The sequence below is a fragment of the Liolophura sinensis genome, chromosome 1, assembly GCF_032854445.1.
Source record: "Liolophura sinensis isolate JHLJ2023 chromosome 1, CUHK_Ljap_v2, whole genome shotgun sequence".
NCBI lineage: Eukaryota > Metazoa > Mollusca > Polyplacophora > Chitonida > Chitonidae > Liolophura > Liolophura sinensis.
The window spans coordinates 48,460,605-48,479,036 of NC_088295.1; the positions used below are offsets into that span (position 1 = coordinate 48,460,605).

General features: G+C 37.9%; 2 protein-coding genes across 2 annotated transcripts in view; one reads left to right on the forward strand and one right to left on the reverse strand.

Moving 5' to 3' along the window:
* Positions 1-14,070, forward strand: LOC135461257 (biliverdin reductase A-like). Its single transcript, XM_064738262.1, has 7 exons — positions 1-303; positions 4,954-5,070; positions 6,005-6,102; positions 7,793-7,903; positions 9,403-9,580; positions 11,627-11,763; positions 12,278-14,070. The coding sequence occupies exons 1-7, from the start codon at positions 164-166 to the stop codon at positions 12,406-12,408; spliced, it is 912 nt and encodes a 303-aa protein (XP_064594332.1). The 5' UTR covers positions 1-163; the 3' UTR covers positions 12,409-14,070.
* A 700-nt stretch (positions 14,071-14,770) lies between these two features.
* LOC135461612 (adenylate kinase 9-like) overlaps positions 14,771-18,432 on the reverse strand; it is a 35,415-nt gene continuing 31,753 nt past the window's right edge. Inside the window, exons 37-40 of the mRNA XM_064738791.1 lie at positions 17,983-18,184; positions 17,539-17,637; positions 16,915-17,132; positions 14,771-15,948 (exon numbers count right to left, since the gene is read on the reverse strand). Coding sequence (XP_064594861.1) covers positions 15,737-15,948; positions 16,915-17,132; positions 17,539-17,637; positions 17,983-18,184 — 731 coding nt within the window. The 3' untranslated portion in view covers positions 14,771-15,736. The remainder of the gene's footprint in view (positions 15,949-16,914; positions 17,133-17,538; positions 17,638-17,982; positions 18,185-18,432) is intronic.

An 18,432-nucleotide genomic window follows, 5' to 3' on the forward strand; every position in this document is an offset into this window, starting at 1 on the left:
CACGTGGTTATGTTTTCATTGCTAGCAAGTAACTTACTCAAGTTTCAGTCGATTGTACATATCATCAGGTGTTGATGTTGAGTACAGCATCAGTTATTTACAACAAATAGCAGGTAGATTTAACGCCTGTGAGTTATTGTAATAACGTCAACGTGAACGAACGATGTCTTCTGCAATACAGTCTATGTACGGTGTTGTTGTTGTGGGACTTGGACGATCTGGGAAACCCAGAGTGAGGGATTTACAGAAAACTTTCGACAATGAGACACTGAAACGTATACAGCTGAAAGGTTTTGTTTCAAGGTTTGTCGTTTATACTTGTGTTTAAATTAGAGCGTACATGTACGATAAACTTGTTTCCGGTTGTAAGTGAGGCCTAACGGCCGTATGCTGATACGTAGCTCTATGGGGCTATGTTTATGTAAAAACGTGCATAAACATAGATGGTGTAATAGTTTCAGATTCTGACATTCATCGTGACAGTGAATCCATCCCTGCCTCTCAAAAAATTCGCCACAGATTTCCGAACTCCAACTCGATGGAGCCGATCTCATTGAGGTCCACGCTCACTTCATGATGAATGTCAGAAATTTAAATAGCACACTGACTGACTGTCTGGTTTCATGTGGATAAAACTCATTCATACGTAGTCGGAATTTTTTGACTAGAATTTGTCCATTCCCCCCTTTTTTTGTTCCTGCCATTTTGTGAGTAAGGGCTGCTTACATCCCATGTGCGACATCTAACAAACTGCAACATGCTATCAGGTTTATTGCAATATCTGCTGAAAGTTCTAGTCAGAGAATTCAGGCTAATTCATACATTATAATATTAGCATACCCAAATGATTTTCAAAATTAATAGAAACCACAACAAACTATATATTTTTGGAGAGTTCAAAACATTGCCTAAATATTTCATTCATGTTTCTCTGGGAAGTATATAGAGTTTATAATACTGATAGAAGATTGGTAACATTTAAGAAATACTGGCAGATTTAGGGGTATAAGTCGCAAAAAATGCAGAAGTTCACCTATTTGGGTACCTCATTTTGATTTCCAGAAGCCCGTTCTGGAAAAAACTTTCAGCTTTGGTTAATATGTAACAAATAAAAATTAAGTACTAATACAGTGTTTGAAAGTTTTCATTTTTAACTCAAAATTAAGTAAGATATTCTTTTGTGAAGTCTACCCTGTGATTGCTTGCGGTAAAAGAAAGTACTGTCATATTTGTCAATTATTTTACCCTAATATTAACAATTATTTATTTTGTAAGGTTACATTACACCGTCCAAGCAAGTGCCGTAATCTCTTCACAAACAATCAGCTGTGAACTATTTCTGGAATGGGAGACACAAGGACGAACTACACAGAAGGTCCAAATGACAATAGAACGCATCGTTTTCTTCTGTGACATTGCAGTGTGTTTGTACTTCATATGTTATATGAGCACACGTACACTGATAATTACGGCGTAATAAAAGAACGAACATATGACTTTGCAGCTTTGAAACGTCTTGATACAGACGGAAAGGAGTTTTACGAGTCCCCCATTGCTTCTTGAGGCATATAAATTCCATCTTCTGTTGTGCAGATTTATTTTCTTTGTTTAATCACAAACATTTACTTACATCACATAGTTTAGCCAATAAGGTTGTCTTTCGTTTTAAACTGTTATCAGCTGTGTAATACACATAAAAGCAGCATTTGTATATTTCGAAAGTCTGTAGCGCAGAACCCTGGGCTTTGCCCACACTGTTTCCCACTGCCCAAAATGATGAGTACACAACCTCTAACACCTTGTTCTTCGACCACCCCCCCCCCCCCCCCACCCCCCCAATATATCGGGTGCTATTTGGATGTAATGATACAGAAAAACGCGGTGCAAAAAGGGTTGTTCAACCGGGTATCTTGGGATCAGTGTTCAGCCATTTAACAAAACAAACTGGTGGCACCCCTTAACGAGTTTTGGGAACCCTAATAATATTGAGCATGGCTCAAGTTGAGGTCTGTTTTCAATAATTTCTGATCAGGTAAATATTAGAAATTGTTGAAAATAGACCTCAACATTTAATTTGATTGAACTTATATGGTCTTGCAAACTGCAAAAGAGTGACAGAAAACTTCAGATCATGTCCTCAAATCTAAAGAAGGGCCAAAAAAGATGCCAACATCTGTCTCCTCTTCTTCCCTCCTAAAATATAGTCCTGCATTTGTCCAGTGCATTAAGTGTTGAAGTCTGTTTTGAACAATTTGATGTTTGCTTATATACTTTTTAAATGGATTGAAAGAAGGGAAAAAATGAAACAGTACAATAGACATTTTGCAAGATTGGTGATAGATAATGATCTGTTACTGTCACTGACAGCTGTTCTTTATTAGCAACCTATCTGATTAGATAAATTGAAATATGTACATACTCTTCTTTTATCTCTAAAGCTATCTAAATCTATCTTCTTTATTTTACTCCAAATTCCCCAGACAAGTGTTTTGTATCAGTATTATCATTAATAAATACTCTCACAGCCAGACTATGCGTCCAGGAACCATTAAAGTAAAAGAAGGCTAACATAGGTCGTAAGTTTCATCATATAGAGTGAGTGAGTGAGTGCTTAGGGTTTAACGTCGTACTCAACAATTTTTCAGTCATATGACGACGAAGGAATCCTTAGGGTGCATGTACGTGTAATGTGCCTCCTTGTTGCAGGAAGGATTTCCACCGCTCTTTTATTTAGAGCTGCTTCACTGAGACGACTTACCGAAGGCAAGTAAGTTGCCCCGCCCGAGCCATTATACTGATACGGGTCAACCAGTCGTTGCACTATCCCCTTCATGCTGAACGCCAAGCGAGGAAGTTACAACTTCCTCTTTTAAAGTCTGAGGTGTGACTCGATCAAGGATTGATCCTGTCATCATATAGACAACTGAAAACTATGCGTAAAAAAAAACTATTTTTTTTTAAGAGTGTAGAAAGACATTCAGATATTGGAATAGTATGGTGGGCTTTATGAGCCATACTGATGGGGTCTAGGAACTTTGTCATCATATCACCTTTTTGATTGAAGTTGGAAAAACTTCCTGTGACATCAGAGTTCCTACACTCTGATAGTATGGTCCATAAAGCCCACCTTAAAATTCAAATGTTTGAACGCCTTTAACTCTCTTAACGAAAATCTCGAAAAGTAAATGAAAGTATATTTACACATAGTTTTAACTGGTCTGTTTAGTGATACCTACTTCAATTTTTAGAGATCTTTACCTTTAAGGGAAAAAATACATTAAATTATGTTTTGATACATCATAAAAATAACATTTTAGCTGTGTTTTTTTTATACCATTAATCAAGCTTTCATGCATAGAATGATAAAGCAACAAATATTCCAAAAAGTTTATTTTGTTATCTAGTTCACTGAAGTTTAAAGTCATGCTCAAGAATATGTCAGCAGAATTTTGAATGGCAGTTCAGTTTGCATGTTGAGTAAACTGGTGCGAGACCAGGACCAGACCATTCCCATTCAGCAGATGCATTTTGTGTCAGTGTTCTAACCTCATTGACAAGTGGTTAGCTATTTAGCACAAAACAGTGGCTTAGGAGCCTTTCACAAATGAGGTTGATGTGAGATAAAGTCCAACTCATGCTGGCTTCCTCTCCAGTGGTAAGTGGCAAGGTACCTGTGGATGGTCATGGCAGGCCCCTGCCCAGTTTTTTCCTACTACAATGGTGGCTACCATTCTATAATACTCTTCATTATGGCATAAAATATCACTCAGATAAGTAAATAAATCATCAACTCACATGTATCTTATATCATGTGTGTCAGTTGAACTGCTTTGGTTATTCTTAGGTATTCTGATCCCAAAGATAGTCTACAGACAAAATGTCTTGCCCCAAGGCCAACAACAGTGTGTTAAGGATGGATTGGGTTGTCTTTGCTATATCTAGAATATTTTCTTGAGTTCTCTCAATCATAAAACAATATTAGAGAAAAGGACGTTTCATTTAACAAATCAAATGCGGAAAACTGTGCAATTAATACCAGAAAGTGATCTCTTGCTAAACTATCAAAACTTAATGTTGAAAGTTTATTTCAACTCTATGGTTATGCCCTTTTGTTTTTTTGGAAAAGTGTTATGAAGACAACTGCATAGAGCAATGATTTCACACATTTTTTTTTTTTTTTTTGGCTAGAGATTATCGTAACTTTCACAAGCTCTTTCTAATCCTAAATACCGGCCACAATGGCTCAGGTGGTGGAGCATCCGATTGGTGAGTGGGAGATCCAGGGTCAATCCTGGGTCTTGTCAGACCTAAGACTTTATAAGAGGAAGTTGTAACTTGGCGTTAAGTATGAAGGAGATAATGCAACGACTGGTTGACCCATATCTATATAATAGCTCGGGTGGGTGGCTTACTTGCCTTCGGTAATTTGTCTCTGAAGCAGCACTAGATGAAAGAGCAGTGGAAATCCCTCCTGCAAAAAGGTGGCACATTACATGCTCTCTAAGGACTCCTTCATTGTCATATGAAATATTGTTAAGTACGATGTTAAACCCCAAGCACTCACTCACTCTGAACCTAAATAGGAGCAGGGTTTTTGTGAATAAAGATTGATGTGTTTGCTGAAATGGCAGTGGTGAAATTGACAAGAGAGCTGATTTCATTGATTTTATTGGCCGTTTGATAAGTCACACTGTTGTCGCTGCTCTGGTTGTACTCTCCATACTGCAGTCGTTTGTATTTATTATTATTAATAACTGACAAAGTTTTAAACCATAAATGTTACTACAAAAATGTCAGCCTATCATTCATTGAAAAAGTTGATAGCATTAATTTATCAAGTAACCATTAATTAGAGAACTCGAATCAATCAAATTAAATGCGTTGACTTAAAATTTTAAAATAATATTCAGAAATTTTGGATAAATTCAAGATTTTGACATTTTCTTGTTTTAGGAGAGATGTTTCAGAGGACGGCTTATCAAAGCTAAGCCTGGATGAGGCTTTGTCCAGGGATGACGTGGACATTGTTATTGTAGCTACAGAGCCTAAGATGCATGAGCAGTATGTCAGGTACATATACATGACTGAGCCCTTACTGAAAGTCAGTAAAACCATTTTGCTTTATAGTATTCCCTGTCTAACTTTCTGCAATCTTTGTTGGAACCCCTTTTTGTGTTCACTGTGTCACAGACTCACTGACTCATCACCATGTATATTTGGGAGTTTGTCAGTTACTGGTGCGTGTCAAGATTTTAGACAGACTCTCAGAATGTAGTTTATTCTCTATAAACACATTGGGTTGGCAGGGTTAAATTGTGCATCATGATGTGAAAAAGTGGAAAACTTTATTATTTAGATTCTTCAAAGGTGTGACATATACATACATACATGATTTTTATTTCTTGTTTAGGATGTAATCTTACAAAGATGGTACAAAAATGCTTCTCTGGCGTCTTCGTGGAGCTTAAAATGGCTTTAAGTCACAGTATTCTTAAGTTCTCAACTGGCAGTCTCTAAACTAAGTACATTTACTTGTAAGCTGAAGCCATGACCTGATTTGAGTGATAGTTGTCAAAGCAAACTCTTCGGCATCAGATATTTTAATATCAGGCGGTGGGGAAGTGACCATGTTGTTATTATTATTGAAAATTTGTGGCTGAATTTTTGAAAAATTTACAAAATTCAGCAGTGTAACTAAATATTCAAATGGTGTGAGAAAGAGAAACAATTTTGATGACATAATAGACTATTAGCACAGTCTTCATTTTAATTACATCTGCATGTATTTAGGATTGGAAATTTAGTGATGTGATAACATAAATTACTTGCTTCCATGTATAATTAGGGTTAACTCACTGTAATTATCAGAAATATGTTTCACCAATACATTTCATAATTAATGGTGAATGTAATGAATAAATTTTATGAGTTTTTATGCGTATTATTATTATTTGCTCTCTTTTCATTACTGACTGTATACCTTCATTTATTTTTCTGACATCAGGAAGGTACTGGAGGCAGGAAAGCATTGTCTGGTGGACTATCCTCTGGCTCTAACCTCCGCCGCAGCCAAGGAATTGTACCAGCTAGCCAGGACAAAAGGTAGAACACCTTCATGACAGTCATTATAACACAAATCATTACAACTTTTAAGTAAAGGGGGCCTCCCTGGCTGAGGTAGTTATCACGCCAGCTCACCCCAATGAAATAAGAGCTTCTCACTAATTTATTTATTTATTTGATTAGTTTTTTACGCCTTACTCAAGAATATTTCACTTATACGACAGCAGCCAGCATTATGGTGGGAGGAAACCGGGCAGAGCCTGGAGAAATCCACAACCATCCGCAGGTTGCTGGCAGACCTTCCCACTTACGGTCGGAGAGGAAGCCAGCATGAGCTGGACTTGAACTCACAGCAACCGCATTGGTGAGAGGCTCCTGGGTCATTACGCTGTGTTAGCGCGCTAACCAACTGAGCCACGGAGGCCCCTGCTTCTCACTAATGTGGTCGCTGTGAGTTCATGTCCCTCTCATGCTGGCTCCCTCTCCGACGGTTTGTGGGAAGATCTTTCAGTAACCTGTGGATTATTGTGGATTTTCCATGGGCTCTGCCCTGTTTCCTCCCACCATAATGCTGACCCCCGTCGTACAAGTGATATATTCTTGAGTGTGCCTTAAAACACCAATCAAGGCAATAAAATAAATATTGCAATACAACATAGCGTTAGCTCTCAAATTTTTGTCATTGTTGCACACATCTGTACATGGTATTAAAAGTTTCACTCAAATCTTTTAGACATTTTTTCAGATTTTGTATCCTCTTAAGACATGTTAGAGGCTGTTGTTATCACAGTTTTAATGACAGCCACAATATAATACCCACTAGCATACACTTAAAATCTAGCATCAAACTGTGTGCAATTGTATATTATTCATGTCATGGCTCACAAAATTTTCAGATCTCTGGTAGCTCTTCAGACAAGCTACCTGGAAAATTTGGTTGCCCGAAAAACTTTCTGGTAGCCCAAATTCAGCGAATAAAATAAGTGAAGTATTTGTTAAATCAATTTTAGGTGTTTGCAGAGTCATTTAAATAAGAGGAATTCATTTAAATCAGAGGAATTCATATCCAGTCCACAAACCTGTGTCATTAATGTTTGAATAAAGCTTGAACGGACAGTAAAGTGTCACGGTTTTTGTTTTTACACCTGGAATTTCCACTAGCCTGACAGGCAGGTGATTCCACTTTATAGGTTGCCTGACAAAAATTTCTACATGTAGTTGTCCTGGGATGTCAGATTAGCAATTTTACAAGCCACCAGTGGTTAATATACAGCACACCACTTGCATGCATTATATGTACAAAGTTAAACCCCACACACACACACACGCATACGCACACGCACACACACCATGAGGACCATCCTGCAGGTTGCTGTCAGTCCTTCCTCTGAACAGGCTCCTTTTCATTGGAGCAATAAATGTCATTGTGACGGTATTGACAAAATATGGTCAGTAAAGCCTACATTACAACTGAAACATTTTTGTGACATTTATATCAGTAAGGAAGACAAAGTAAGTAAAAGTTTTTCAGCCTCAAACTATAACTGGATAGGGCATCACAGTCTGGTGTCTTCAGAATGACACTCCAGTGAGCCATGAGTATATAGCCATTGAGACCAACCCACAAGGAGGTGCTACCATATTATCCAGCTTGGTGTGACCTAAATAATTTTAATGTGACATTTAATCTGTCAACAAATAGTCATGTGGGTGCTGTATTTTCTTGTAGGTGTATCATTACATGAAGAAAACATTGGCATCATGTCAAAAACAAGTCAATACCTGAGAGAGGAGCTAAAGAAGAGGCCACCAGTAACAGAAGTAGACATGCTTCTGCTAGGTAATGGATGCATCCCTTCCTACCTTATGTCCAACCACCCCTTCACATAACAATGCTAATTATTGTTTTCAAAGTGTTGGCCTACGAATGGTGAAAAGAAGGCCGAAAATTAGGCGTAGCAGACCAACTTGAAATAGACCTGCCAACCCATCCACATACACCCCCGCACCTTTCAAATAAAATCGCAGGCCAAGCCTGTGATGTCATTGTATGCACAACTATAAATTTTTCTTTCTAATGTTTGGCAGCATGACATAGATACAACAAATTTATTATTTGTTGCAGGACGGATAGATGTTACAAGAGATAACTTTGAGCTACTTAACAAATTATCTCCCTTTGCTTATGTGCGCTCTCATTGCTGCATGCACTTACGTTTTTGCCTCAACTAAAGAGAAACTAGTTGACTTTTTGTGTGGATTGACCATAAAAGGATCCTTTCAGTAACTCATACACATTTAAATCCATTTCGCACTAGTTATATGCAGATAATTTGATAAAGTGTTGACCTCTTTCTCTTCAAAATCTGTTTTTTTCTCTAAGGCAAACGGCAGAAAACATGGATGACGAGACTGTGAGAAAGCTGTGCAAACGATACACGATAGCTACAAGCCTTTACTGAAAGCTTTGGAGCTGACTGGGCAAAATGTTCTTTCAGTTTTTAATCCATGATGACTGATGAAACCATTGCTAAACTTGTCATTTAGGTCTGCATGGTCCAGTTAGTTGATTTTGCATATGTTTTGGTGTGTGGTTCCAAAATTTTAGTAGACCAAATTTGCCATGACTGCTAAAAATTATTTTGACCATTGAGAAGGAAATATCTCTGTGGATATCAACAATGTTTTGACGTAGAAGTGGATTTATACTTGCAGGAGTGATAAAAGGGGTCATATTCCCTGAAGCTTTTGAGTGAATTTAAAGGCCCACTTCATTCCGCAAAGTGATTTTTTGGAATTCAGTGATTAAATGTTGAGGTAGGCAAGTATCAGAAATAGATGAAAATAGATCTCAACGTCAGGGCCTTGGTGATCTTTCATGTAGCCTTACATGAAGTTCTTTAAGGGACCACTTGGTTTGAACTGTATATTACTGTAATTCTTCAACCTTTTAGAATGTTTACAAGGTGTTTATTCAAGCATATTCTGAAAGCATTATTCTGTGAAGACTGACCCAAATTTGGCCAATCAAAACAAAGTAGTTTTATCTCCAAAATCTAATCATATATATTTGCATAAATTGCTCAGAAAGCTACTGTTTCATATGTGAAAAGGTTGAGGAATTGGGGTGACCAAGACAGTGAACACCAGATCTGCTTATAAAGTGCAGTGTGAACTTGTTCAGATGTGACCTTGTGCAGATGTGACCTTTGGCAATGGTGACCTCATGCAGATGTGACCTTGTGTTGATGTAAAACTAGAGTGCATCAAACTGTAACAGGTTCTGGTCTGAATGGTCTTACTCGCAAATAATATCAACTACTGCTTTTGTGACCGTAGGTAATTACAACGGCTGGATTGAAGACTGGGAGAGTTCGGGTGGTCCGTTTGTCACGGGTAATGGCATGCTACAGACAGCTCTGTCCCTGTTCGGCCCCCTGGAGGTGGACGGAGCTAGCTTACAGCAAGAGGTGGACAAGTATTCGGCTGTTGGACATCTCTTTATGACCGAGAAAAGGTCAGGACTCGCTTCACTACCTGTTGAGACAACCTCTGTAGTAGTTGTACGATTGGACATGATCTGTCTACTGTCTAATAGAGAACAAGAATGAGAATTTTTCTTTTTTTTCTTTTTTTGCAGATTTTTGGATATCATTTTTTTGGGGGTACATTTTGTTTTCTTTAGGTACATTAGTTGGATTGGCCAGTATCAGGGTTTAACACAAAGTATAGTCAGTGTACACAGAATAATGCCTTCAGAATATTCTTGAATAAACACCTTGCAAACATGTCAAAAGGTTGAAGAATTAACACATTAACACTGTCATACTAAATAAACACAAATGTTATTCATGAGAAAGTTTATGCAGTCTTTGGCTTCCTAACATCTGAATGCCATTAAAAGAAGCTGTAACATTTGAGATACATATGCATGTTAGATGTGAAAATTGGGAATAGGCATGTAGAATGCCATTAAAAGAAGCTGTAACATTTGAGATACATATGCATGTTAGATGTGGAAATTGAGAATAGGCATGCAGAATGCCATTAAAAGAAGCTGTAACATTTGAGATACATGTGCATGTTAAATGTGGAAATTGGGAATAGGCATGCAGAATGCCATTAAAAGAAGCTGTAACATTTGAGATACATATGCATGTTAAATGTGGAAATTGGGAATGGGCATGCAGAATGCCATTAAAAAAAGCTGTAACATTTGAGATACATATGCATGTTAGATGTGGAAATTGGGAATAGGCATACAGAATGCCATTAAAAGAAGCTGTAACATTTGAGATACATATACATGTTAGAAATTACATGTTAGAATACATGTGGAAATTGAGAGTAGGCGTGCACTGTTAGGTTTTGTCTTCTGGAAGAAGAATTCTGCCAAATTTGCGCATCTTGCTAAAAAAAAAAATTTTAGTTACAGTCGACTGTAAACATTAAAATTTACTTAACAATCAACTGTAAAAATAAGTGACTTAATAAAGAAGGTGCTTGCACGAAGGAGTTGTAAGGTGATAATATATATTTGAAGTTATGACTTGACTCGTTCGAAAATTTACTATCTACTAGTTTTTCTAAGGTACGTATTTGTACGTAACATTTTTTTCGGGTGATTGTAAATATTTAAAAATGGGTCGAGGCAATTGTAATCTTTGATGTAATGGAAATTACAACTATCATAGGTTACAATCCCTGCGTGCAAGAGGGGGTCAGCTGTAAGTTAAAGGAGAAGAAAACTTAAATATCAATCAAATACCATTGAAAAGAGTATGTATTTCCTCGCAGGTGCATGCCATAAAAAAAATTCTAATATGTACCTCAAGTTGATAAAGTATAAAAAAAGTGAGTGCCAAAAGCCGTTGTGGGCGACTCCATTTTGCCTAAGAACTAGTCCTGAAGTCTTCTGTGTTAGGAAGAGAATTGTCGTCGGAAACCGCCGAAGTGCAATCTGTACATTTCCGGTAGAACTCTTCTTCCCAGAAGGTAGGGAACAGTACAGTTCGTTTTCTGCTGATCAGGAAACCGAAATGCTGGGCGTAGGTTCTGAGTTTACACGAACAAGCTGGCAGTTTTAACGACTCTCATTGGCTGAGAGGCAACACACCCCAGCATAAATTATGGGATGTTAAACATGGAGGACGCGATGGACTCAGCGATTTATGCCAGCTTTGCCGTTTTCAGGCTTTGTATGGCGAGGAAAAATCGCAAAGTTATGCAGCAGGCACCACCAGATAGAAAAAATGTGCTCTGTTCAGCCTATAGTGTCATTTTTTAAAGTTTTCTTCTCCTTTAAGGCTACGATGTAGTGTTAGCCATTTACTATGATCTTAGGCTTACAATATTTTTGTGCAAGCAGGCTCTGGTAACCTATAAATATGGATTTATTTTTTTCTTATTTTTTTGTTCTTCATTGAACTGAGAAATGATCTCAGCCATGGATTGATCACTTCAGGGCATGTATCACAAAATCATTGTCGTCCATTTATCAAATAAATAAATGAATAATTTTCAAAAGGTTGTATTTCTGAGTGTGCTTCTGATTTTTTTCCAGACCTTTGAATTTAACATTACAGCGTGTGAAGGGAGAAGCCCAGAGGAGGAGTGAGTATGTGATTAAATTTGAAGATGGCAGTGTGATTGACAGCTTCCCCGATCACATCCTACAGCCTCCTAAGCCAGGGCACGTAGGTGAGAGAGTAAACAAGAAAAATATCCCAAAACTTAGACCCACTCTAACACAGAAATATTGCCACAGTAGAGAATCAACATCAGACAGGTGGTAGGTGATACATCACAAGACTGTGTGAAGTAACTCGTTGAGATAACATAAAAACATGTGTTTCGTATGAACGATGTACTCTGTGGAAACAGAAACTCAGGAGACCTGCCTTTGGGCTTGTGATATTTACGGACTTTAGGCTTGTGATATTTACAGACTTTAGGCTTGTGATGTTTACGGACGTTAGGCTTGTAATATTTATGGACGCTAGGCTTGTGATATTTACAGACTTTAGCCTTGTTATATTAGACTTTAGGCTTGTTATATTTAATGACCTTTATTCTTGTGTTTTTTACTGACCTTCATTCTTGTGTCTTGTACTGACCTTCAGCTTTGTGATATGTATTGACCTTCAGATTTGTGATACTTACTGACCTTCAGGCTTGTGATATTCACTGAAATCCAGATTTCTCTCTGTTTTAGGGTTATTCATGCAGGACTTGATCATGTTTGTGGATGAGATTGAAGGAAAACGAGATCCCAGTGAAAACATAGCCAGGACAATAAGGTCTCTAGAACTGGCACAGGAGATTCACTCTCACGTAGGCCTCTGATGGATTGTCAAGAAGCTTTACGTCGTGCAGCATAGAATGACAATACTGGCATAATTTAACTTTAAAATAAATTTCAGTACACAAAACCGATAGCTAATTACTGCCCAAATTCATTTGAGTACACAGTATATATTCTTTATAAATATATATGTATTCAAGGGGCTACATATACATGTGAACAGCTTGTGAAGTCTTTGTCAGTTACATGCATTTGGATATTGGTATGTTTGAAAGGTGTACAGGTATGTCAGTATTCATATTGTTAAGAAGTGGGTAGATGACTAGTCTTTTTTAACTCCTTATCTATTGTTGAGGGTTATTTTTTATATGAATATTGAACAGATATGGTTGCAATGTTGGTGTGAATTGGAATATTGTTATGGAGGACATGTTGGCAGAAAATGCCACAGCAGAATATTGCATAATTATTATAATTGGCCATAATTCAGAAACGCTCTACACATTTTGTTTTGAATGTTTAACCTACTTCATCGTGAATATTTAAAGCATTTTGTCGTAAATATTTAATACGTTGTATATTGAATTTAGCTGTACTGTGTGGCTGTTGCGGAACACCCTCAAGTATATGTGCAGGAAAACATTAAATAGATGTACACTTCAATCAGACCGGCCCGGATAGCACAGATGGTAGAGCGTCCGCTTCGGGACCGGTAGATCCAGGATCAATCCTTGATCGAGTCACACCTAAGACTTTAAAAGAGGAAGTTGTAACTTCCTCGCTTGGCGTTCAGCATGAAGGGGATAGTGCAACGACTGGTTGACCCGTATCAGTATAATGGCTCGGGCGGGGCGGCTTACTTGCCTTCGGTAAGTCGTCTCAGTGAAGCAGCACTAAATAAAAGAGCGGTGGAAATCCGTCCTGCTACAAGGAGGCACGTTACACGTACATGCACCCTAAAGATTCCTTCGTCGTCATATGACTGAAAAATTGTTGCGTACGACGTTAAACCCCAAGCACTCACTCACTCACTTTTGGCAGGAAAAGAGATGAGAAATTTTCCCATAATCTCAATCGATCATGCCAATTATCACAGGACAGTGATTATTCCTCAGTTAACCAACTCTCTAACTCTGAAATTCATGTTCTCAGCAATTTAAATAGTGTTTTACCCTTTCACCTTCAGCCAAGGGGCGTGAACCCCATTTGCACAACTTAAAAAGCCCTGTCCTCAAAACAGTTTTACATGCCCTACTATGAGCTACTGTAAGTCTTCAACCATCTCAAATATTTGTAAGTTATTTATTCAAACATATCCTGAAGATATTTATTGTGCTTAAAATTATGCTTTTGTCAAGCCCAGAAATTGGTCAAACATCATTCAATGTAGTTATATCTCCAAAATGGGAATTAAAAATACACATAAGTTGGTCTGAAAGTTGCTCTTTCATATTTGTGACAAGGTTGAGGATTTAGGGTGTATAATGCAAGTATATAGTATGTTAATCATTATGAGTGTGAATAGACAAGTATTGTTATATCCTCCGTAATTTTATAATATTAGTACACGTACTGTGTATGTGCATTTATTCATTTTTCGAGGTACGGCTACCATGTGTACGTACATTTTATCAACATCATCAGCATGTTAACTTGTATGTTCCTTACATGCCCTCTTTGTTACCCTTTGTTTCATTTTGAGAAGGAACAAAATAGAATGAGTATTAAAGCGCAACAGGCATATTTCTTCACCTGTTGTTGTTTTTCCAGTCACATGACAGCAGAGGGGTTCAAAAATGGAGGAACCCACTTTATGATCCCAAGTACCTTCTGATAGTAACTATTTAATTTACAGTGTTGTTTTAAGAATATTTCACTTGTGTCATGATGGCTGCCAGGTTTATGGGTAAAAAAGGAAAACCCTTGACAGGGCCTGGCAATAAAACTACTGTACTTCATCTGGTACCTTACAAACCTCCAGATGTACATGTGAGCTGTGGCTGTAGCAGTTGTAACTGGCATTTAACCAACCTGAAACATTGCTGAAGGCTTTAGTGGTATTCTTGGCCTCTGTGGCCGAGTTGTTAGCGTGCCAGTGCGGCACAGTTGAACAGGAGCCTCCCAACAGTGCAGTCAGTTAGAGTTCAAGTCCAGCTTGTACTGGCTACCTCTGCGGTTGTACATAGGGGGGTCTGGCAGCAACCTGCAAATGGTCGTGGATTTCTGCCTGATTCTGCTGGCCGTCGCCATGTATCTGAAATATTCTTGAGTATGGTGTAAAACGCCAATTAAATAAATAAATTTTGGACAGCCCATTTTACTGCATGGCCAGGATGTATCTGAAAACTGTTACATGTAAATCCTGTAGAAATGGAAGACCTACTAGAGACCTCTTTTCTCAGGTAAATTTATTATTTGAAGTCATTATCAGATCATAAACGTTTGTGTCACTTTATTTATGAAATTAGAACAATAACAGATATTTCTTACAAGTACAATCTTAGGAATGTCTAATATGCAAGAGCAAAAAAAAAAAAAAACAAACAAAAACAACCAGCTCAGCAGTAAAAGTAAAACTGTATAATTTACTTAACCAAATATATCACAGTCAAATACAGCTGCACTATGGGTCTGTTGTCCACTCAAGAGAGGAGCTAACAGGAATGATTCGCCTCTTTCGACACAATGAGCAAGTATTACAAAATCTTTGGCAGGATGGAAACAAAGTAATACATGTCACAACATCACAGACACAAGAATGTACTGTAGGTATAAGCAAACCCCTTGGTCCACTATAAATGAGCCCATTAATTGTGATACTTGTATGTACATGTATTTAAAAGGCACAGAGTATAAAGTGGAACGCATGTTTATACAGAGCAAATTGTATAACCTTAGTGAAAGAGTTACACAGACAAACGTAAAATGGCTTTCAATAGGGAATACAAGTCAAATACTGACAATTCACAAGGCAGAAGCACTTCAGGGAAAAGTGGGAAAGCCACTTGGATGGTTAATTTAAAAATTTTAAAACCTCAAAATCTGCTTAAAACACTCTGCATTAAAAAACAGCTATCCATCAACATTATTGGAAATTTTGTACAACCAAGTTCAAATCAATGGGTAATGCTGAAACTGACAAATACTGTTACAACAGGAAGATTCTTATGTAGTCTCATTTATATTAGAAATATGACAAATTCATTCTAAAAAATACTAGGAATGTTTTTAATATTATGTATAAACTGACTTTCCATCTCATTAATGCGAGCACAAAATAAATAGATTACAGATACAGATTATGCACCTTCTGGTCAGTGGAAACTATCAACTCTTACAACACTGTATCAACATCCTTATCCAGGCACTTTATGCCACCCAAGTCTGTGTGGGCTCAATGCCCTTCAGCGCAAAGAATGTCTCTAGTTTAGAGTCAAAGTCCTCGGGTCTCTCTCTGGGCTCCTTGTATCGTACGGTCATCTTGTCTCCTAGATAGGATATCAGATTACACGTCTCCTCAAACTTCATTAGCTTCTGACGGTACTTCTTCCTCACATAGTCAGAGTTGTTTGGGTTGTAGGCTGGAATGAAATGCATGGTCATTATTTTATATGATCTTTTAAGTTGGTCCCCGCGTATGCTATAACTTACACGCCAGCTATGGAGGAGTGTACTCCTTTGTTCTTTTCTGTAACACGTCACTGCTTCTATATATTTGTGCTTGTGAAGCAAAGAGCTACCCTAATTTCCCAACCTTTTCACATATGAAAGTGCAGCTTTCGGTGTATGCACCTTTTTACGTTGATTTTGGAGACATTGGTTGGTTTAGCTTATTTCAGGGCTGCACAAATAGTCTATCCACAGCAATGCCCTCAGAATACGCCTAAATAAACACCTTGCAAACAGGCGAAAAGGTTGAAGAATTGCAGTAGCACACTGCAATGTAACAGCAGAGAATGTTATGTTTTTACACACATTAGAATGGGCTTGTGTATTTGTAGGCAACTGGACACATCACCAAGCTCCACACTGCATCTTACCATCTCATCAAGAATATTCATGCTCCCACAGCCAGCATATTGGTTGATTTTGCCTAGTATTATAATTCATGATTTACCCAACGAACATGCTTAATAGCAAAAGCAAACAGCATACATGTAGACAGTAATCAATGGGGTTTTGCAATAAGAAATATGTTTTTCAAGGATCTTCTAGAATTCATACTATAGTCACATATGTGTGGATCTTTCAGGCAAAGAACTACAGTATAACAGCAGCTGAAATTCCATATGTTTTTGAGACCATTTCTTTGACCTATATTACAACCTTTATTGAAGAATCTTATTTATTTTATAAAATAAATGTCAATACGAAATCTAAAACAAATACGACATTTTCAGAGGTAAACATGCAAGTCTTGGAATCAGGTCCTTCACACCTGAATACTTCACAGAATTTCAAACAACCATGAGTACCGGTACCCTACTACATGTATATATCAACCTAACTTCACAACCTGGGAAACAAATTCATGCCAGCTTCCATACCTTTCAGGTAGTAAGCCACATAGAGCAGTGCTGATCTGCTGGCACTGAGGAAAGGGTACTTGGGTTTGAAGCAGCCAACAGCCGTGAGGGCCTTGGTCAGGAGACCAGCTGTTGTCTGCTCCAGGAAGCCCAGCATCGGCAGGGCTGTTGTCTCCATGTTCTCCTTCCTAGGGGGGAGTTTGTGAGGCAGTCGTAAGTTCCAGTACTTCTCTGGCAATCTGTACATGACCAGGAACCAGAATAAATATTAACTCCATGTACTTGCCACTACAGCTCCGAAACTCCAAATTTTTGTTCAAAACAAACATACATGAAAATTTTCAGTCCAAAACAAGTTTTTGTTTTCAGGTTTTCCTGCTTTGTAATTCCTGAGTTTTATATACATTCTTACTTTTATAAAAATATCTTCAATTTAAATACACAAGAAGATATTCGGTTTAGCAAACATAAATAACTTTAAGCGACAGGAGTTGTTATTTCAGTATGGGGTACATCAAAATGAATCTTTGCTATAAAATTGTACCAATAAATACAGGTGCCACACATTACTGTAATCAGCAGAATCAATGGAAGATGAGCTCTATTGACTGAGAACAAGAATGCAGCTACGAAATACTTTCTCACCTCATAAATAAGTTGAGCTTGTCCTCTGACTCTAGGTGATAGAATTTCTCCCTGTATTCCACAATGAACTCTTCCGATCCAGGTACAATAGCCTCATACCTGTTACAAATCACAGAGGACAGTGTAGAAGGGCATACTGCCGCTCAATTGTTTTCACTGATGTCAACTGGGTGATCCTCGACAGAATAATAAATCTCCTTCACCATAAAGCATACATACAAGCCATATATTGACCATCAGGGTTACAGTTTATGAAAAGGTATGTGCATGAACTTAACTTGTATATTTACAATCTGTTCTAGCTTAGTAAAGACACAGGTCGGGTTTGATAGTCAAAGTTCATCAGAATTATAATTTTGAATATATAAAATCTAGACCTAAAACATTTATTGTTAAGATTTACTTCGGCTTAAAAGAATTAGTCTGAAAATTCCCTGCACATACCTGCACTTGCCAGAGAGGAAGGTGACTGGGCAGTAGCCCTTTAACTCGATCTGTTGACCAGTGGTCATCTCTTCCGCTTTCCGTCTGCGGGGTAGAAGTTCTGGAGGGGGCAACTGGGTTGGGGCCAGTGGAGGGACGTACTTCTCTGGGCCAGCCAAGAAAATGTCCAGCTCTTCTTGACCAGCCATCTTATAATAATGACCTGATAGATATAACGATACATTGAGAGACATTAGTAATAATGACCTGAGCAGAAATAAATATACATTTGCCGAGAGACATCTTGTAATAATGACCAGGGTAGAAATGAGAATACATCAGCTGAGGCATCTTGTAATAATGACCAGGGTAGAAATGAGGATACATCAGCCGAGGCATCTTGTAATAGTGACCAGGGTAGAAATGAGGATACTTCAGCCGAGGCATCTCGTAATAGTGACCAGGGTAGAA